At 44.2% G+C, this 17,646-nt stretch overlaps 1 protein-coding gene across 5 annotated transcripts in view; it reads left to right on the top strand.

The window, feature by feature from the left end:
* The window catches only part of LOC118206716 (protein unc-13 homolog B-like), a 163,222-nt gene that overhangs the window by 75,270 nt on the left and 70,306 nt on the right, over positions 1–17,646 (top strand). For 2 of the 5 annotated variants that reach the window (XM_035379733.1, XM_035379732.1), the window contains 2 exons: positions 3,283–3,543; positions 3,944–4,031. In XM_035379733.1, coding sequence (XP_035235624.1) covers positions 3,283–3,543; positions 3,944–4,031 — 349 coding nt within the window. Of the gene's footprint in view, positions 1–3,282; positions 3,544–3,943; positions 4,032–16,320; positions 16,944–17,646 lie in introns of those variants that run through there. The other 3 variants (XM_035379730.1, XM_035379728.1, XM_035379731.1) reach the window with 2 other exon arrangements.

Raw genomic sequence — 17,646 nt, 5'->3', positions numbered from 1 at the left:
CAAAAAGAACAATGTCTGGAAAAAGAGCAAGTTCCAGAAATCGAGAAAGATATTGAGATCGAGCAACCTACTGAAATTGAGAAACTACCTGAAACGGAGCAACTCCTTGTAATTGCGAAACAGGAATCAGAACTTCTTCCTGTAAAAGAACAAACTCATACATTTGAGCAGCCTGCAGTAACAGAGAAGCCTCTAGCAACTGAGCAACCCCCCGTAAGACAGCAGCAATTTCATCCCCAACCAAAACCACAAACTAAATCAGGGGTGGTGATGCACCCAGGTCAGCCTTCAGGCCAGGGGACTAGGGGACCACAGAGGTCACCTGAGCCTGAGAAATCTGTCCTGGACTCCTCAGCTGAGGTGTTTTCTGGCTTCATGTCTGGCTTCAAGATGTTCTCTGGATCAAACGGTGAATCCAAGCCTGCATCCAGCAGCTTTTTCTCAACCCCACAGTCATCATTTTTCAAGTCCTCTCCTAGCCCTGCATCCCAGCCACAGCAGAAGAACTCCTTCTTCAACCTTCCCACTAGCCTCCCAACAGAGTCCTTGAAGGGCGACCTCTTCAGCATGTTCAAAGGACCAGAACCACCTAAGCCGGCAGAGACTAAACCATCTCCAACAGTCAAACTTCAATCAAAGCCTAGTGCTCAAGTTGAAAAAATGCATCCCGAAGATACAACTGTACCTGCTGCTGGTGTCAGCGATCAGGTTAAAGCAGCTGGTGAAGTGACTGCTATATCCAAATCTGATGTTGACGACAAAATGAAACCAGAAACCAGGACCATAGGACCAGCTGCCGAAACTGGCGATGGCAGAACAATCATAAATGAGGTCAAAACATTGTCAGAAACAAAAGCTGAGACTTCAAAACCTTCTGTACCTACTCATGGAGTGTCCACTGTTGAGCCTGAACAAAAACCTGCATCAGAGGTGGCTAAAACAATTCCAGAAGTTACGCAAGACTCCGGAGACTTGAGTAAGACTGATAAATGCATGGCTGCAGAGGATGACAAAACATCCACTGGAGAAGATGTTCCTTCCTTGCTGGAAACGGACACATTGCTCACTGTTGCAGCAGGTGAAAAGAGCCATCCTCCTGATGCAACTGTGGAGGAAAAATACATTTTAGCTCTGGGAGATGTACTCCAGGAAGATCCGGGGTTGATTATAGGTGAATCTGAGGGGAAATGCATGGTCAAAGCTGGCCCACCATCAGAAAGCCTTAACGAGGCTCCTCTGGGAGGCAAACCACCATCACCTGCTGAGCCTCCTCCTGCTAAGTCCATGTTTGAGATTCCCAGTTTGTCTGGCCCTTCATTTGGTTTCATGTCCGGGGCTGGTGACAGTGGCAAACCTTTCGGGTCCCTCTTCTCATCAACTCCCACTGTTCGCAAAGCAAATCAAGCTCCACAGGCAGAAAGTGGAGGCCTCCTGTCAGGCTTCAAGAGTTTCTCGGCCAGTCTCTTTCAAGAGGAGAAACCAGCTACAGGAAAGGACCTATCAGCTGCCTCAGTGCTTGAGAAGAAGCTGGGCCTATCTTGCCAGACTTCTGATGTGCCTAAGCCACAGTCTCCACTCTCTTTTGAGCCTCAGCCTACAGTGAAAGATGTCAAAACTTCTGAGGCTGAAGCTAATGAGGCCCCAAGCAAAACTCAGCCTGGAGAGCTTGAACAGGATTCAGATGAAACAGAGGGTGCAGATAGCAGTGGCACTGACGAGCTGAGTGAGGTGTCTCTAGAAAAATCTCAAATCTTAGATAAAGGCAGAGAAAGTCAGGAGGTATCTAAGCAGGCATCATTAGACCTTGTTGAGGATGAAACAGTCAGCACAATCAAACCCAAGGTGCAATTCTCTTTGCCTGCGACAGACAAGTCAAAAACCCAGGACAGTAAGGATGAGAACTCCCTCTCTGAACCCCTTACCCCTGCAGATTCCAGTGCAGGACCGCAACAGGACAAGCAATCCAAGCAGGATCTTGAGAAAAGGCCAGTAGCAGCATAATAAATGGCATTTTCAAAACCATTTATAATGCACTGATATCTTTTCACCAAAAAGATAGAAATCCCCCTCACTTAGTCCCCCAGAAGATAAAACCTCTATCAGTTGAATCTTTGTTCTCTTTTGTTTGTGTTTTAATGTTTGTTTGTCCTTCTTGTAGAATATACTGTATTAGTTTTCTTAATTTAAAATGTTATATCTAAACAGTGAAGTGATAAGCTTTCTTTGACCTGTTATTGGATCAGTTATATCAACACTGTTGTATAAGTAAAGTAGCGTTTGAAAAAATCTCAAACAACGTTGAGCCGAATGGCAGAAATTTGAAATTTATTGAAATTTTATTGCTCTTCGGTGTAAAGGACGGGAAAAATAAAATAAATAAATAAGCAAATAAACCTTGAAAGCGCAGACTTGTTCCCAATGAAAACAAGAAGATAAAAGGCTATTTTTCTCCTTCATGAACAGTGTTGGTGGATCCATTAATAGTGATGGAACTGTAATGCTGAAAGGAACTGACACAATTTATTTATTAGCATTTAAAACATGAGCTCACATTCCTGGTCACTGAATTATATCTTGGGCCGTAAAGCCAATTTGTATGCATAAATTAAGTACCGAGAGATTTATATAAAGCATGAGAGTTACAGAGTGTGCTCTATCCCTTAATAAAGAAGAACAACAAAGTAAATTGGCCCTGACCTATAGAAGTAAATTATTTCAGAACTCAAGTGGTCTTTGCATAAGCACGGCATCCTTTGTACAATCTTGTTTCCCCTGACACAGAATGGCAAGTAAGAATTGCAGCTTCCTTTTCACACATCCAAACATATATAATACAATGTCCCAGTCAAAGGGAACTCTGTACACTATGAAACACATAAATCTGTGGCCTTGCTGGAAACAAGATGTTGATGTAGTGGCTGTTCACATAGCTGTAGGCATAGTGCTGTGCCCTTATATTTATGGTTATTAAACCCCGCTTCTGTGTGAATGATTATGCTTATAATCAAGAAAAATGCTGACTCTACTGCAAAGTAGAAAAAGAGATCAATATCTGGAAACCAGTAGATCCCTAGTTTTTCTTAGTTCGAGGCTGCATATGCAAACACTGTACATAAAACAAATTTAAATCACAGGTGGTTAAACAGATGAGCCCTCACGGTGAAGGGTGAAATCGATTTTTTAAAGTGGCTTAAATCTGGGACAAAGAGCAATGCCGGGTCAGGGGAAACCACCCGGTTGTTCCTCAGCATTGTTGACCCTTGTTGGTTTCTCTCCCTGCAGCCCGGTGGACAGTAGCCGTTTCGGCTCCTCGGGCAACCTCAGCCAGGCCAGCTCCCAGCTCAGCTCCGAGCTGGAGGAGCGCCGGGACCTGGACTCGTACCACTCCTACCACAGCTCCAGTAGTTACCCAGCCGCCGACGGACATGCCGCCTCCTGGGAGGAGGAAGGGGAGGAGGAGAAGGAAACCCCCGGAGACACCTCCCAGACTGGTCCAGCCCAGACCCCAGAACCCCAGGAGAATAAGCCAGAGAAATTCAGCAGGTGTGTGTGTGGGTTTGTGTGTTTGTGTGTGCGTGTGTGCGCGCGCGCGCGTGTGTATGTGTGCGCGCACGTGTGTGTGTGTGTGTGTGAACATTAGCCTTGGACAGAAATCTCATGGTTTTTATTTGATGTAATCTTCACATGTGCTGTATTCAGGGCCAGAAATCTGAGGCGTTAGTTTTGTAAATCTTTGTGTGTTATGTTTTCATGGAGATGGCAGGTGACTGTGTGGGTTGTTAAGGGTAAATTGTAAAGATGACAGTATTATTTTTATGCTGTGGTGGTTCTGAAAATAGGATAGTGGGTTGCGTTATACAGCACTAAGGCCTCAGGATTTTGATGAGGTGTGCAGGTGTATACATCCGCCAACTCTCTATCTCTCCCTCTCTCACTGTCTCAGTTTCTTGGACAATGGACCTCCACCCTTCTCACCATCCAGACTACGGTGGTTGAAGGCTATCAACAAAGTCCGTGTTCAGCTGCATGAGGTAAAGAGATCCCTGGTTCTTGTTAATCTGTCTTGATATTTTGATGTGTCTCCCATTTGCATCTCTCTCTCTCTCTCTCTCTCTCTCTCTCTCTCTCTCTCTCTCTCTCTCTCTCTCTCTCTCTCCCTCCCTCTCCCCATTACTCTGGAGTTGGTTGAGTTTCACTGGTTGACTGGTTGAGTTAAGTGTTCGTGCAATTGTAGTGCTAACAAGATGATGGTTTTTATACTGGGAATCCCAATGCTTTCAACTGAACAGATCTGTTTGCAATAATAGGACCTTTGGGCTCCATTTTCCGGAATCAATGTTGCATAGCAGATGGGCGCAGTAAATGGCGTGGCGTTTGGGTGCACTGGGGGTGGCTAGTGAATGTTGGTATTTTTGTGACCAGAGGTGAGGAGCATACAGCGCAAAGCACTCGAAAAAAAAAAACCAAAAAAAACATAAAGCTTCATAAACTTTTTTCTTAAAACTTTGATCAGCGCATGGCGAGTCAGGAAGTTACCAAACTCAGGCACGTCAAAATCTATGACAACACCACAATACCATTTTGCCAGTGCAACGTCTTGCAACGTCTTGCAATGTGCCAACTGGAAAATAAATCCCTATGTCACATCTGTTTCTGACACACAATTCTCTAGTCTTCTTGTTTTCTGGGAACACTGAGCATGAGAATAAAAAAGCCTGTTTTGCTTTTCTGGAAGGGAGGGTAAATGCCGTTTCTCTCTGTGATGGAGTGACCCATGATTGTGATTGGATTGGCTCTATTCATCATGTGAATGCTGTTTGATTGTTAAACACATAGTTGGTCTCTCATAAGTTGCAATGGATGTGCAGTTTTATTTATGTTTGGACATATTTGTTTTTTTTTAGAAAGGTACCTGGGTTTAATGCACATTTTTGCCATTTCTTGTTTGCTGTGCTGTATATAAACAGTTTTTTATATATTGTCTTCTGTGTGGGATGAATGTCAATGCATGATGTGAGGAGGAGGAGGAGGAGGAGGAGAAAATGGTTATGACTGCTCTTGAATCATGCTTTTTACGTTTGGATATCTCATTGTGTGAATCAATTGGAATCTTCACCATCAAATGAAGGAGAGTAATAAAAACACCACAATGAGAGATCTCAATAAAACTTGACATTTTACTAGTCAAGGGGGTAAAATGTGAAATGCTGGAAAATAATTTCTGCTGAATTTATTACCAAATGATTATGTAATTAGTCACTCAGTGTATGTTAGACAGTATCATCATGTGATTCAGTTTAACCTTTCATTGTTGTGATGAGTGTATGTTTGCCACTTTTCTGACAAAATGCCAATATATGTGGACACCTGACATCCACATTTATGGGAAATAATATGGAGTTAAGCTACCCTTTGCTGCTATAACAACCTCTACTTTTCTGGGAAGGCTTTATACTAGATGTTGGAGCATTGCTTCAGGGATTTGAGCATTAGTGAGGTCAGGCAATGATTGGGCAATTAGACCTGGCTCACAGTTGGCTTTCCAACTGATCCCAAAGGTGTTGGATGAGGGTGAGGTCAGGGCTCTGTGCAGGCTAATCAAGTTCTTCCATATCGTTGTCGACAAAACCATTTCTATGTGGACCTTGCTATGTACCCAGGGGCATTGTTATGCCGAAACAGGAAAGGGCCTTCACCAAACTGTTGGGGAAGCACAGAATCATCTAGAATATGATTGTGTGCTGTAGCATTAAGATTTGCCTTCACTGGAGCTAAGGGGTCTAGCCCAAACCATGAAAAACAGCCCCAGACTAAGGGGTGTCCAGATACTTTTGGTTGTATAGTGTACGTTTTGCTCTTCTTGCAGCCTATTAATGCTTTGGATCTTGGGCAGTTCCTTTTGGCCTTCACATTTTGCTCTTGGCATCACTCGGATGCAAGTTAATCTTGGTCTCATCTGTCCACAAGACCTTTTTTCAGAACTCTGCGGGCTTTTTTAGTGTTTTAGATGCTTCTTAGCAAACTGTAACCTGGACATCCTGATTTTGCAGCTTATTAGCGGTCTGCATCTTGCAGTGTAGCCTCTGTAGTCTTCTGTTGACAGTAGTCACTGAAGAGAGTTTCTGACCTGATGGACAGGTGTGAGGGGGTTCCTCTTCATTATGGTGAGAATTGTTTGGTCATCTACTCTAGATGTGTTCCAAACAGTAGATTTTGGTAACCCTGTCTGGCCTATGACTCTGACTATTTTCTTTATTTCTCAGCCTCAGAATGACTTTCTTGACTTTCATAGCACAGCTCTGGTCCTCATATTAACAAGTGCCAGTAACAGACTCCAAAGGCAATCAAAATCTTTGAAGCTCTCTAAGGCTGCGTGACTAGAGCCTTTGTGTCTAGAAGTGTTTTTCACACACAGGTTATGGGTTGGTGGTCTGACACAAAATGGGGTCCATCTGATAAGTGGAAGTGCCTCTCAATGTTCTGTTGAAGCTTTGCTGTCCCGTTTGTAGTAGATTAAGGACACTTACTGCCAAAGCACAGAGGCTAAAATCACCATTAATCGGCAGCCAGAAGTAGACAGGGGTGAGCAAAATCGCAGCCTGCCACTCACCCCTGTGCCTGGGTTCATGCCCAGCTGGCAAACAGGAAACAGCTGCACATTCTAGAATGTGGAATGGGCGGAATGATGGATGAATTGGGGGTTCTCTTTTTTCTGGGAATTAATGGGTGACTGCCCTGGGAAACAAAAGCCATGGCAATTAGCGCGCGTTTCAGACTGGGCCTGACGCCTTGGGCTTCCGTGACTTTCCTCAGCTGTGTTCAGTTCAACTTGGTTCACCTTTACGGTTCGGAAAGGATTCCTCCAGATTTACAAATCTGACTGAGTTGCTGTTGTTCAAAACCTCGACAATTGGGTGGAGCTGTCAAAGAGCTTTCTTCATCTTGCAATCACACTTCTGTGTTAGTCCCAACAATGGCTTGCATTTAAATTTTTTCCTCTCGTTGAAGTGCTCGCAGACTAAACCACCTCAAAAGAAGAATACAAAGTAGTCCTGTGGACTGAAGAACAAAGACAAAAAATGTTTTTTACAAGGATATTGGCTTTTTATATTTCACCTGAAGAAATTGTATCTTTGCTTGTGAGGGATTGGATAAAATGAGAGATTTTATGCTACTGTATACAGGTCAGCGGGGCCTATTCATATATTATTTGCATCTAAAACTCTCTTAGGTGTGTTCGAGCCAGATTCCATAGAGCAGGGGTGTACAATCTTTCCTGAAATGGACCGATGTGGGAGCAAATTGTTGTTTCAACCCAGCTAAAGACACCTGATTCTGCTTATCAAGGTCTTGACTGAAGACAATGATTAGTTATTTAGTTAAATCAGGTGTTATAGTGTTCTAAGGGCAAGAGCACCCCAATCTTGTCCTTGGAGGCCCACAGCAGAGGTAGAAAGTCCAGGGGTCAGAAATGAAAAGTTCTGCCATGTGTTTGTCCACCCATGAACTCATGAGCCATCTGATTTCACTAATTAGTTCTACCTCCTGGCTGAAAAATTGTATTAATTAGTAAATCCAAGTGACTGGTACAAAATACTGGGACTTTTTCTTTCTGAACCTGGATTTTTCACACCACTGTTTGCTGGTTTTTATCTTAATCTTAAAACTGGGGTGGTCAGTTCCTGCAGGGCTGGTGAGCATGCATGGTTTCATTGTCAACAGTCACAACCATAAATTAGACCACAATAAGATGTTTCATGTTTGGACACAGGAACAGTTTTTCACTTTCATTCATTAACATATCAAGAAATGTAGCTAAAATATCAATCACTAAATGATTAAATAGGCTAATTAAATAATTAACGGCAGAAGTTGGCATGAAATCCAGAAACTGATACGGACACCCGTGTCTTAAAATCAGCAACCTGCTCAGAGCCATGAACCCAAGTGAGGCAGGTTAACTGTGTATTTATATGCTTTGATAAATAAAGTTGGGCGAGTAACATGATAGCCTGCATTCTCCATGACTCTCCCAGGGAGACCACCGCTGGTATTGGGGGGGGTGGGGGGGTAGTGGAAGAAGTACAGGCCACCAGGTGTGATTCACTGGCACAGTGACAGTTGTTGAGGCTTGATGTTCTCCGGGAAATCGAAATCTTGAAGTTTTGCAGTTTTTCATTTGTTGTAATGCTATTGTCCTGTTTTTCCTTTTCATATCACTGCAAGCCCTCTTATATTGGTTGAAGATTCTGGCAGTTTTATTTTTATCTTAATTGCTATCTTAAGCTGGACCTGTAGAGAGCCCCCCCCCCCCTTTCTTGAAATCAAAAATGGTCAGTTGTCCCTTCGACAAATTGCATGGCATAGCAACCAACTCCTATTACTATGGAAACACTAATCTTGCAAAGACTCATGATTAAGGTGGCATCACCATAGGTGCTTTTCTGAAAATAGATCTGACTTAAAGACAATCAGCGATAAAATGATCCTCAGCATGTGTCCTGTTCGCTCATTTTTCACTACTGTGAAGTGATTCATGTGAAAATTAATTTAGAAAATAAAATCCATCATCCATCCATATCTATATCCACTTATCCTGGGCAGGGTTGCGGGGGGTGCTGGAGCCTATACCAGTGTGCATTGGGTGAGAGGCAGGAATAAATCCTGGACTGGCCGCCAATTTGTCGCAGGGCACACACACCATTCACTCTAGAAAATTAAATAATAAAAAATAAAAAAAATATCAGTGTTGTAAATATTTTTTTACTTCATTTTTTTATTTTATTGTACTTCAGTTTTTTTTTTCTTGTTACTCTCCTTTTAGTGAGTTCTGCTTTTTGGACTCCTTAGCCACTTCATATTATTTGAGTTATTGCTTCCAAATGTTCAGTGTTCACATTGAAAGACTACTACCCACTGTAATATGTGAAATAAAATTTGTTGGTAATAAATTTGTTCTTTGAAAACATTTGAATAATATGAAGTGAGGTAGGGTAGCCTAAGAGCCACAAAAAATGAACTGACATTTTGTTAATCTAGCCTTCAGGTAGGATGCTATGTGTAACAATAACCTACTGAACTATACATAACTTTGGCTAAATATCTTGCATATTTTGAGAAATTAAAGTTCTCTGCCATTCTCAAGTTTGGATGTCAGTTTCTGTGGGATAGTATTTCAATCTCTGGGTGTGAGCACAATGTCACCTAGAAATGTGAAAAGACTTCCGTGGTGGCAGTCATTGATGTATGCTTTGGCGGGCGAAGACGTGGAGCCGAGTTTGAAGCCGTTTTACTTGTCTCCTCCAATATTGGGACACTGGAGGTAGAGAGGGCACAAAGATTAATTTGTGGGTCAGGGAGGAGACAAGGTGGTAGTGGAGGAAAGGAGGATACATTTTATTGGGATGCAACCTAGGTTTGTGTGTTCACCTTTAAGAACTGAGAAACAAAGCAGGTGAGTTAACTGTAATCAACTACTTTAATTGGTCAGTTAAAGCAGTTGATTACACAGTTACCTCACCTGAAGCATTTTCTCACATAGATTTTCATTGCTTTGCCCTGTGGCTTTCCTAGGCCAGGTTTGAGGAAGCCTACTCTGTGTATATTTCCTTCCCTAGCATGCTTGTTTGTATCAAATCTACAAAATAATTTGTTCCTCTTTAAAAAAGGAGACAGTAAAAAAAATGTTCATTTTGTTAAAAAGCACTCCTTCCTATGGAGGCATGAAATAGCATGTTTATGCTTTGATACAGAGGGGAAAAATAAAGCAAGAAGCCAGGTGTTCTGTATGCCTGTGCAATCACTGGTTGTTGTGGCAACCGTGCATATCTTGACCCACTGTCCAATTAGATTCCTTCTTGTGAGTGAGAATGGTGCTTTAAGCTGTGCTAAGCAGAAAAAATGGAATTCTTATTGGTTAAAACTGACCTTGTGTGTCTGGTTTCTATATTCTCTCAGGGTAGAGAAAAATAAAGGTGGAGGAGAATAATCTCTTCCAGCATTCCCGGCGTATTGTAGCTTGACACTGTCTGCAGTCGATGGGGACAAAAAAGGCTAAGATATCCGTGAAAAACAGCAAGGACATTGCATCGACTTTATTTGTGAGTTGTTAAAATGGTTGCTTTAGATCACAGACACATTACAAAGGGTGTCTAAGCCACTGCCAGAACTGGAACCCAGACCATTATCCACATTCTGTATGGCTACATTTATAGGTGGGAACATAGAATTGGAGGACAACTGTGGCTGGAAGATTGTCGATTTGTCTTTGGCTGAATTGAGTCCTTGCGTATGACATCCTGAATTTCTTTATCTGCTGTGATGCAATATAAATAGATGCAATGAAACTTCATACAGTTCTGTGGATAAGGCTGGCTGACAAGGTTGTGCAGCAATGGCTGGGATTTGATTGATCAGAAATGCAAGCTTTTCCCCCTCACAATTGCATTATGGCTCGTTCAGTGGTGACAAAAATGAACTACTGTCAATTAATCAACCAATCAATCAATGGCCACTGCCTGAAGTTGCTGAATCCACAGGCTGTGGAGCAGTATAAGTGTGGCAAGGCTCGGTGTGGGAGAGGTTCAGGGCAATTTGTAGGACCACGCCTACTGGTTAAGTAGGCACACGCACCTGGAGTGCATCAGCAATGAGCCTAGATATTTAAAGTGTGCTCTCTTCCCAGTAGGCAGTTGTGTCTGGGGAAGTCCCAAGCCAAGAGAGAGACTTGCACCGACCAGCATGAAAACAAATACTTTCACCTTTCCCACTCACGGGTTCCAGGCAAAAACAATAAGCTAAAACAAACTAAAATAACAAAGGCAAAAGAAAATAAAAGCCAGCGACTGCTTTTCAGCCTGCTGCTGGGATCTGCTGGCCAACTTTTCAGCTGAGCAGTTTCTTTGTCTTTTCGTGTTCAGAAAAACTAAATGCAAAAATAGACTCTCGGTGTGTGTGCTCTCAGTCTCCGCCCCCAACTTTGGAGAGGAACACACCTTTAAGCACCTGGGCTGATTGTTTAATGGAACCCAGGTGCGTGTGCTCTCTCCACCAGCTGGCGTGGCCGAGACCAATCCACTTCTCCGATGGACCGAATGTGACAACAAGATATTAGTATTACGAACTATCAGGAGGGTGGAGAATCTAGTCCTGTCTCAGAAAGATGTATGTTGTATGCATATTGTCATGAACTAATAACAGGCTTTGAAGACTTATCACACCTCTCAAAAAAAATCATTAATTTCTTATGTATAAAGTTGTACTGTTGCACAGTAAAATTACGAGTGTATTTGCTTAGTCAGACATCACAGTGACTTCCATTTCCTGTTCCTGTCACTGCTGAATTTTTAAGGGGTTCGTCAAGGTTCTGTACCTAACCGGTGCCCTGGTGCCGCACAGGCTAATCCTGCGCAAAACCATTTTTCGACCGCAACAGGAGGAGGGTTAAATGGAGCTTAGCTCCTCTTGATACCAGCCACCCTCCGCGTCAGCTCCTCGCCCCCCTTTCTTACGTGGCGTGATTGAAGAAAGAAGGCGTTCGACCACAGACGTTTGCATGCTTCGTTAGCACCACGCAGGAGAGACTGGCCAAATGCATCGATTCATAAGTAACCGGCTGCCAGGGAGGCTTAAGATGTCCTCCGCTGTGTTTCCTTCGGTTGCTCTGTCTGCTCTAGCAGTGCCCCCTTCTACATTTAGGATTTAGGGGCTGCAAAACCGGCGTGTCCTTGGCCTGACCTCTGCTACACCTGTGCGATCTGTGGTGTTCAGTATCCTCGTTTTGTTGTGTCGCAACATGCAGCGAGCCGACAGATTTTAAGGTGTGGGTGTACGCGTGTGTCTGTATGGCCACATTCGTTTGTTCGCGTGGCTGTGGATGTGTGTGGTTGCGTGCGCGCTTGCGTCTGTGTGTGCCTGTGCTTCTGTGTGTTCATTTGCGTTGAATGTCTAAGTGGTGTTGCTGTTGTTAAATGTTGTACATGCAGTCCATCATTCTTCTCACCCTTTTAAATATCAGCCCCTTATGTGACCACTTGTGGATTTTATATTGCATTAATTTAAATGTAGAACAATTTTCCTGCGAAGCAGTCAATAGCCCTCGGCTGGCTGGGCAACAGGAAGTCGTGTTTATCTCACTCTAATGAAGATTTCTTCTCTGCGTCTCACGCGTACATGCTGCGAGAGGGTAATGTCTCAGCTGGACTTTATTCCTCCACTGGCTGAGCTGATGTCCTCCCTTTTTGCTCTCCACTCCTCCTGCTGCCCTTTTCTCTAATGGAGATTCTCCCTGCATTTTTCTCTCCTGTCTTTCTCTGCGGTCCACATTAATGTGCTCCAGATGGGGTTGATAAACAGAAGGACGTACTCTCTTGGTGGTTGAGTGTTCGCTCACAGTGGTAACTCCCAAAAATTTGCACTGATGTATGCAGAACGCACAGACACACACCAATGTACACACACACACACACACACGCACACACAGATATGCACTTTTACATGCGCACAAACACACACCCAAACATGCACACACATGCACTTATATGCGCACACACGTACACATACTTGATACTTGATGACACACAGATGAAGTTGCAAAGGGTGAAAAACGAGTAAATCTGAAAATTGTCTACTGTCCATGGTCATAGACATGGCCCTTAACACGTTAGCATTAGTGTATTGTAATGGTTAGTGTAACATGAAGGTTGCTGGTGAAAATATCGGTGTAGGCATCGCTAGACTTGCTGAATGCAAGCCGTCTAACTCTGAATAAGTGCACCTGTAGAGCATATTAATAACATACATTTGAAGAGGATGAGACATCTAATGATTAAAATAATAAATGACAAATAATGGCTCCTTATCCCAGGCAGAGAGGGTAGAATTCTAAGGTTCTTTGTGGTTCTGAGGCATCACTATGATGCCCAATTTTATAAATATTTCTGCTTTTGCTGGAAATTTATCAGTTTTATAATATTTTTTCTATTAATAATCACAGTGAGTGGATTAAAAACACAGATTGTGCTATCTGTGTTTGTGCAATATTTATCATGGTTTCATGCTGGCTGTTTGGTCTAACACAATTGTTAACAGCCTCCCAATCTTCTTGTCTGGGGAGGTCATTTGGTTTGGCAAGTCGACGGTAGTCCTCCAGTTTGGTGTGAAGTTCTGGAGATGTCGAAGTTCTGTGGTGCTGGGCATGCTTGTTTTACTGTGTAGTAAGAAGGCTCAGCTTCCTGTGAGATGGCCTGTCATTCATGCGTGTCTTACGCAGGGAGTCAGAGAGGGTCATGAAGCTCTTTTCTGAGATCAGAAAAAATGTACCCCGGGAGACTTTATCTCTTTCATTTTTTGTCCTCCTTTGAAATTTTTTTGTGCATCCAACGGCATCCGTCTCTCTCCAGCCTCCAGCCTCCTTTCTTTCTTCTTTTTTTTATCCCCCTCTCTCTTTCTTAATTTTTTTTTCTTCTGTATCTCACATTGAGTCCAGGGAAAAGAAACCAGGAAAGAGGAAAGAAGAATTTCTCATACTTCTTGTGTAGCTACTGGCAGTTAACACAATTTCTTTTGACTTTATTTTTGCAGAGAGCAGACAGTTTGCTTTTCTTATTTGTGTTTGCTTTTTCTGAGATGAGGAGAAAGCAGAGGGCAACTGATAGAGAACAGACTGCAACCATGACCGGGGGAAACCCACCAGGTTCCATTTTAGACCACAGAACGCCACAGTGTCATTACAACTGTGAATTGTTTGGGAAGATTACACAAGTGCCTGGGGAAAGGGCCTTGCTCTGCTTGCCAAATGCCACCAAATTTAATGGCAGCATATTTGAAGGTGACCTGCATTTTAAAATGTTGTACGCATCAACTAAGTGCTTTCTGTGTTCCTAATGGAGAAGAAAGAGAGTGGAGGAAGTGGAGAAGATTGTGGGGAAAGTAAAGCGAGAGCAGGAGAAAAGAGGGAATTTATTTTCTTATGGTGGTGGGGTATATGTGAAGCATGTTAACTGTGAAGGATTCAGAAGTCTGAACGGTCTGAAAGAAAGGGACAACGGCTGGCTGGCAAGGATGTCGCAATCCCACAGCTCTCCAGAGGGGGCAGGAAAGCGCACTTATGATCACACATCGTTTAAGGTTTTGCTGCCTCATTTCTGCTCAGGTACCTCTCTAATGAGGGTTGCCATGGTGGAATTGAATCCCCTCTTTATGGTGAAGCACAAGAGAGGAATGCTTCCCTCGGCATTGACTTGTAGCAGTGCTCTTAATTCGTATGGCCTTGTAATGCCTTAGCAAGCAACGTGTAGGTGTTTGCGTGTGTTTATGTGTGCAAGCATGCACGCAGACATTTGTGCGTGTGTATGCATATGTGTGTGTGTGTGTGCATGCGTGCATGCGTGTTCATGTGTGTGTATGTGCGCATGTGTACATTTGTGTGTGTGAGTGATTGCGTGTGTGAGTGTGTGTGTGCGTGAGTGAGTGTGTGTGTGTGATTGCGTGTGCGTGTGTGTGATTGTGTGTGTGAGTGAGTGTGAGTGTGCGTGTGTGCGTGTATGTGAGTGCGTGTGTGTGTTTGTGTGTGTGCGCGTGCGTGTGTGTGTGCTGCAGATGCAGGGTTCCACGCTGCGCTCCTGTCAGAGATAAACAGCTGTGTGTTCGGAGCGTGTTATTAGAGGGTGCGCCACTTCGTCTCACCATTTGTACCGTATTCATGCCCTGTCCTCCCTGTAATTACTAACGTTTGCATTTGAATGAATATCTAGGACACAGAATGGGTTGTGGACAGACCCAGATTAAAGCAACCTGAAAAGGAAAAGGGGGAAGAAGCAGGCTACATTGATCATATATCAATGGCTTTTTAAAAGGATTCATGCCATGCTAGAGGCTATTCAAATCCAGCAAATGTTTGGTGAATTGGTAAAGCTCTGCTTTCATATCCCAATGCTAATGTATCTGTACTGAATTTCTGCTTTCTTTAAAGTTTCACTGCCTGATTAAAAAACATTCTTGAACCTGCATTTTTATTTTTGTTTAGGTGCACATTATTTAAACTCTTGACTGCTCTCATCTCTCGCTTAACCAGTCACAGTGTTGCATTTTGTTGAACAGTAGTTCTACTTTTATATGTTGGCACAGTTAGAGCATTGTGCCGTGATAGGGGAGATTTTGGGGGTGTGGCTTGCGGTCACCAATGGTGACCTGTTACAGTGATGGGACTCCTTGGGCCACTGAACGTAGGTGAGGAACTGCCCCCCTGGTGGCGAGGCCACTCATGGCGGCACACCCGGTTTTTGATTGGTTCACCCAAAAATTGGTCTGCAATCTTAATCCCCCCCCTCGACTACACCCATGATTGGAATGCTCATGCCACTGCTGGACAAGCCGTGTAAACATGGAGTAGGGTAGCTTTAGCAGAGAGCTTAAGGTACAGCAATGTAATACTGACATACTGGGGGAAATATGAATGTGCTCAAACATGCACAATTACACCCTTAACTGGGCTCTATGTGCCTGCTCGACCACTCCGCTCTGCGGCAGCAGTGCGCCTTGTAACCCCTCCCATCCGACCAAAGGGATCACAGAGCTTCTCCACCCTGGCTCCCCAGTGGTGGAACGAACTCCCCGTCCCTCTCCGAACCTCCCTCTCACTACCCATCTTCCGCCGTGGCCTGAAGACTCATCTCTTCAGACTATACCTAGACTAACTACCACCACGCTGTACATTTCACTCTAAATCCACCCCCCCCCCCTTTTATGACACTTGTTACATGGTGCCCCATCCCAGCACTTTTTGGTAATTTGTATTTGTCCTAATACTGTCGCTTATTCTTCTGCCTAGTTGGCTTTGCAGAGGTTAGAATAGTGTTCACTGCATGAACTAAACTGTGTTCTTGGCTAGAAATAGCTGTACAAAATATGTATTGTATCTTATTGAACCTGTGTTTAGTAGTTGTCTATGACCATGAAATGCACTTTCATCACTGTACGTCGCTTTGGATAAAAGCGTCTGCCAAATAAATGTAATGTAATGTAATGTCTCTCGTAAATGGCAATATAAATAGCAATAAATCCCCTTTCAACCGCCTGCTGTTGTCATGCCCCGCTGTGCGCAAAAACTTGATCTAGATCAGACAAGTGCGTATGCGTGTGTGTTTGTGCACATATGTGGGTGTGTGTGCGCGTATCTGTGTGCGTGTGCGTGTGTGTGGGTGTGGGATAGAGATTTTGTGTCAGTAATACTCTGCAGGAAGGGGTAGAAAGACAGCAAGAGATGGCAACAGAGAGAAAGAGAGAGAGAGAGAGAGAGGGAGAAACTGGGTGCGAAAGGGAGTGAGAACTCAAGAGTGTGAGAGAGAGAGAGAGAGAGAGAGAGAGAGAGAGAGAGAGAGATCTGGCTCTTGACAGTTTCAGTTCAGCTGCGCTCCACAGGCTGCACTCACTGAGTCTTCATCACGAGAGAGAGAGAGAGAGAGTGAGAGTGAGAGAGAGAGAGAGAGAGAGGGGGGGAGAGAGAGAGCGCACGGAGTGCAGGGATTCTCGCTCGGTTTCGGCACTGTGAAGCCTCAGCTCTGGTGCCTGTCGGTCTGAAGGGAGTGCAGGTCATCCTGTCCCTCTCAGCCCTCATCCCCACAATGCCAGCGTGGGGGCCGGTGCGGATCTTTCCGGAACAGGTCCCCAGGAGTCGCCCGCTTCGCGCTCGAGTTCACCGCCTCAACATGGGCTGAGATGTAACCGCGGATACCCTCCCCTTCACTCCGCTCTCCTCTTTAAAATGCATTCGTATGTTTGTTGTGAATCGGTCTGAAGCAGAGGGAAAGTGCCCTTCGGCACTTTGGGGCGTGACCTGCGATGCCGACTGCGTCTGCGGTTGGCTGTGAAGGAGGACTCCGCGATTAAGAACTTTCTTCAATCAGGTGGTTTTTCCCATGTTTTAGTTCTTTGCCTCCAATGAGGTAAGTTTGTTTTCCTTTTTTTTGTTCAGAATCACCCTTGCCTTCTTTGCAAACTGCATTCTCTCGTGATGAAAAACCAGAAAGTAAAATGCATACTTGCAATGTTGGAATATATTTACGGTATTTACCCGCCATTCACATACAGTGCATTTATAATTACAGTTGTGCTTTTGAATGGAACTGAGTCTTGCGTGAGTAAACGAGGAACGTGCGTCCGCAGTTGATTCCCGTTCCCCGTTTACGATCGGTCTGAAGGGACTTTGTAATCCGGAAATAAAATAGGTGAGAAAGTGTGAGCCTGGGTGCAAACGACACCTCACAGGAGGCTGACAGCTCGCTATGTCGCGGATGAGCTTATGCACACTGGCAGCGGGAACCTGTGCACGTCCCCAGGAGGGAATACGCTCTGACTTCTCTGTTGTACGTCCCCGGGAGGGGGGGGGGGGGTTCACTCTCTGTGTGTATTTTCCCGGGAGAGAATACTTTCCAGCTTCCAACAAAGTTTTGTGCGCCTCCTCGCACGGGCTTTGGTCTGACTGCAGCCGGGTCAGGTGGGAGAGAAGGAGAACCTGCTGGTGTCTTCGTCAGAAACATCCTCCTCGCTTCAGAGGGTTAATCTGGTAGTATTTCCAAATCACCGTCGTCACGCCCCATTAACGAACACCTGACGGCGCTTTCTATCCTCATTTAATTCATTCTCGTC

The sequence above is a fragment of the Anguilla anguilla genome, chromosome 10 (assembly GCF_013347855.1).
Source record: "Anguilla anguilla isolate fAngAng1 chromosome 10, fAngAng1.pri, whole genome shotgun sequence".
Lineage (NCBI taxonomy): Eukaryota > Metazoa > Chordata > Actinopteri > Anguilliformes > Anguillidae > Anguilla > Anguilla anguilla.
This window is presented reverse-complemented; position numbering and strand designations above follow the sequence as displayed.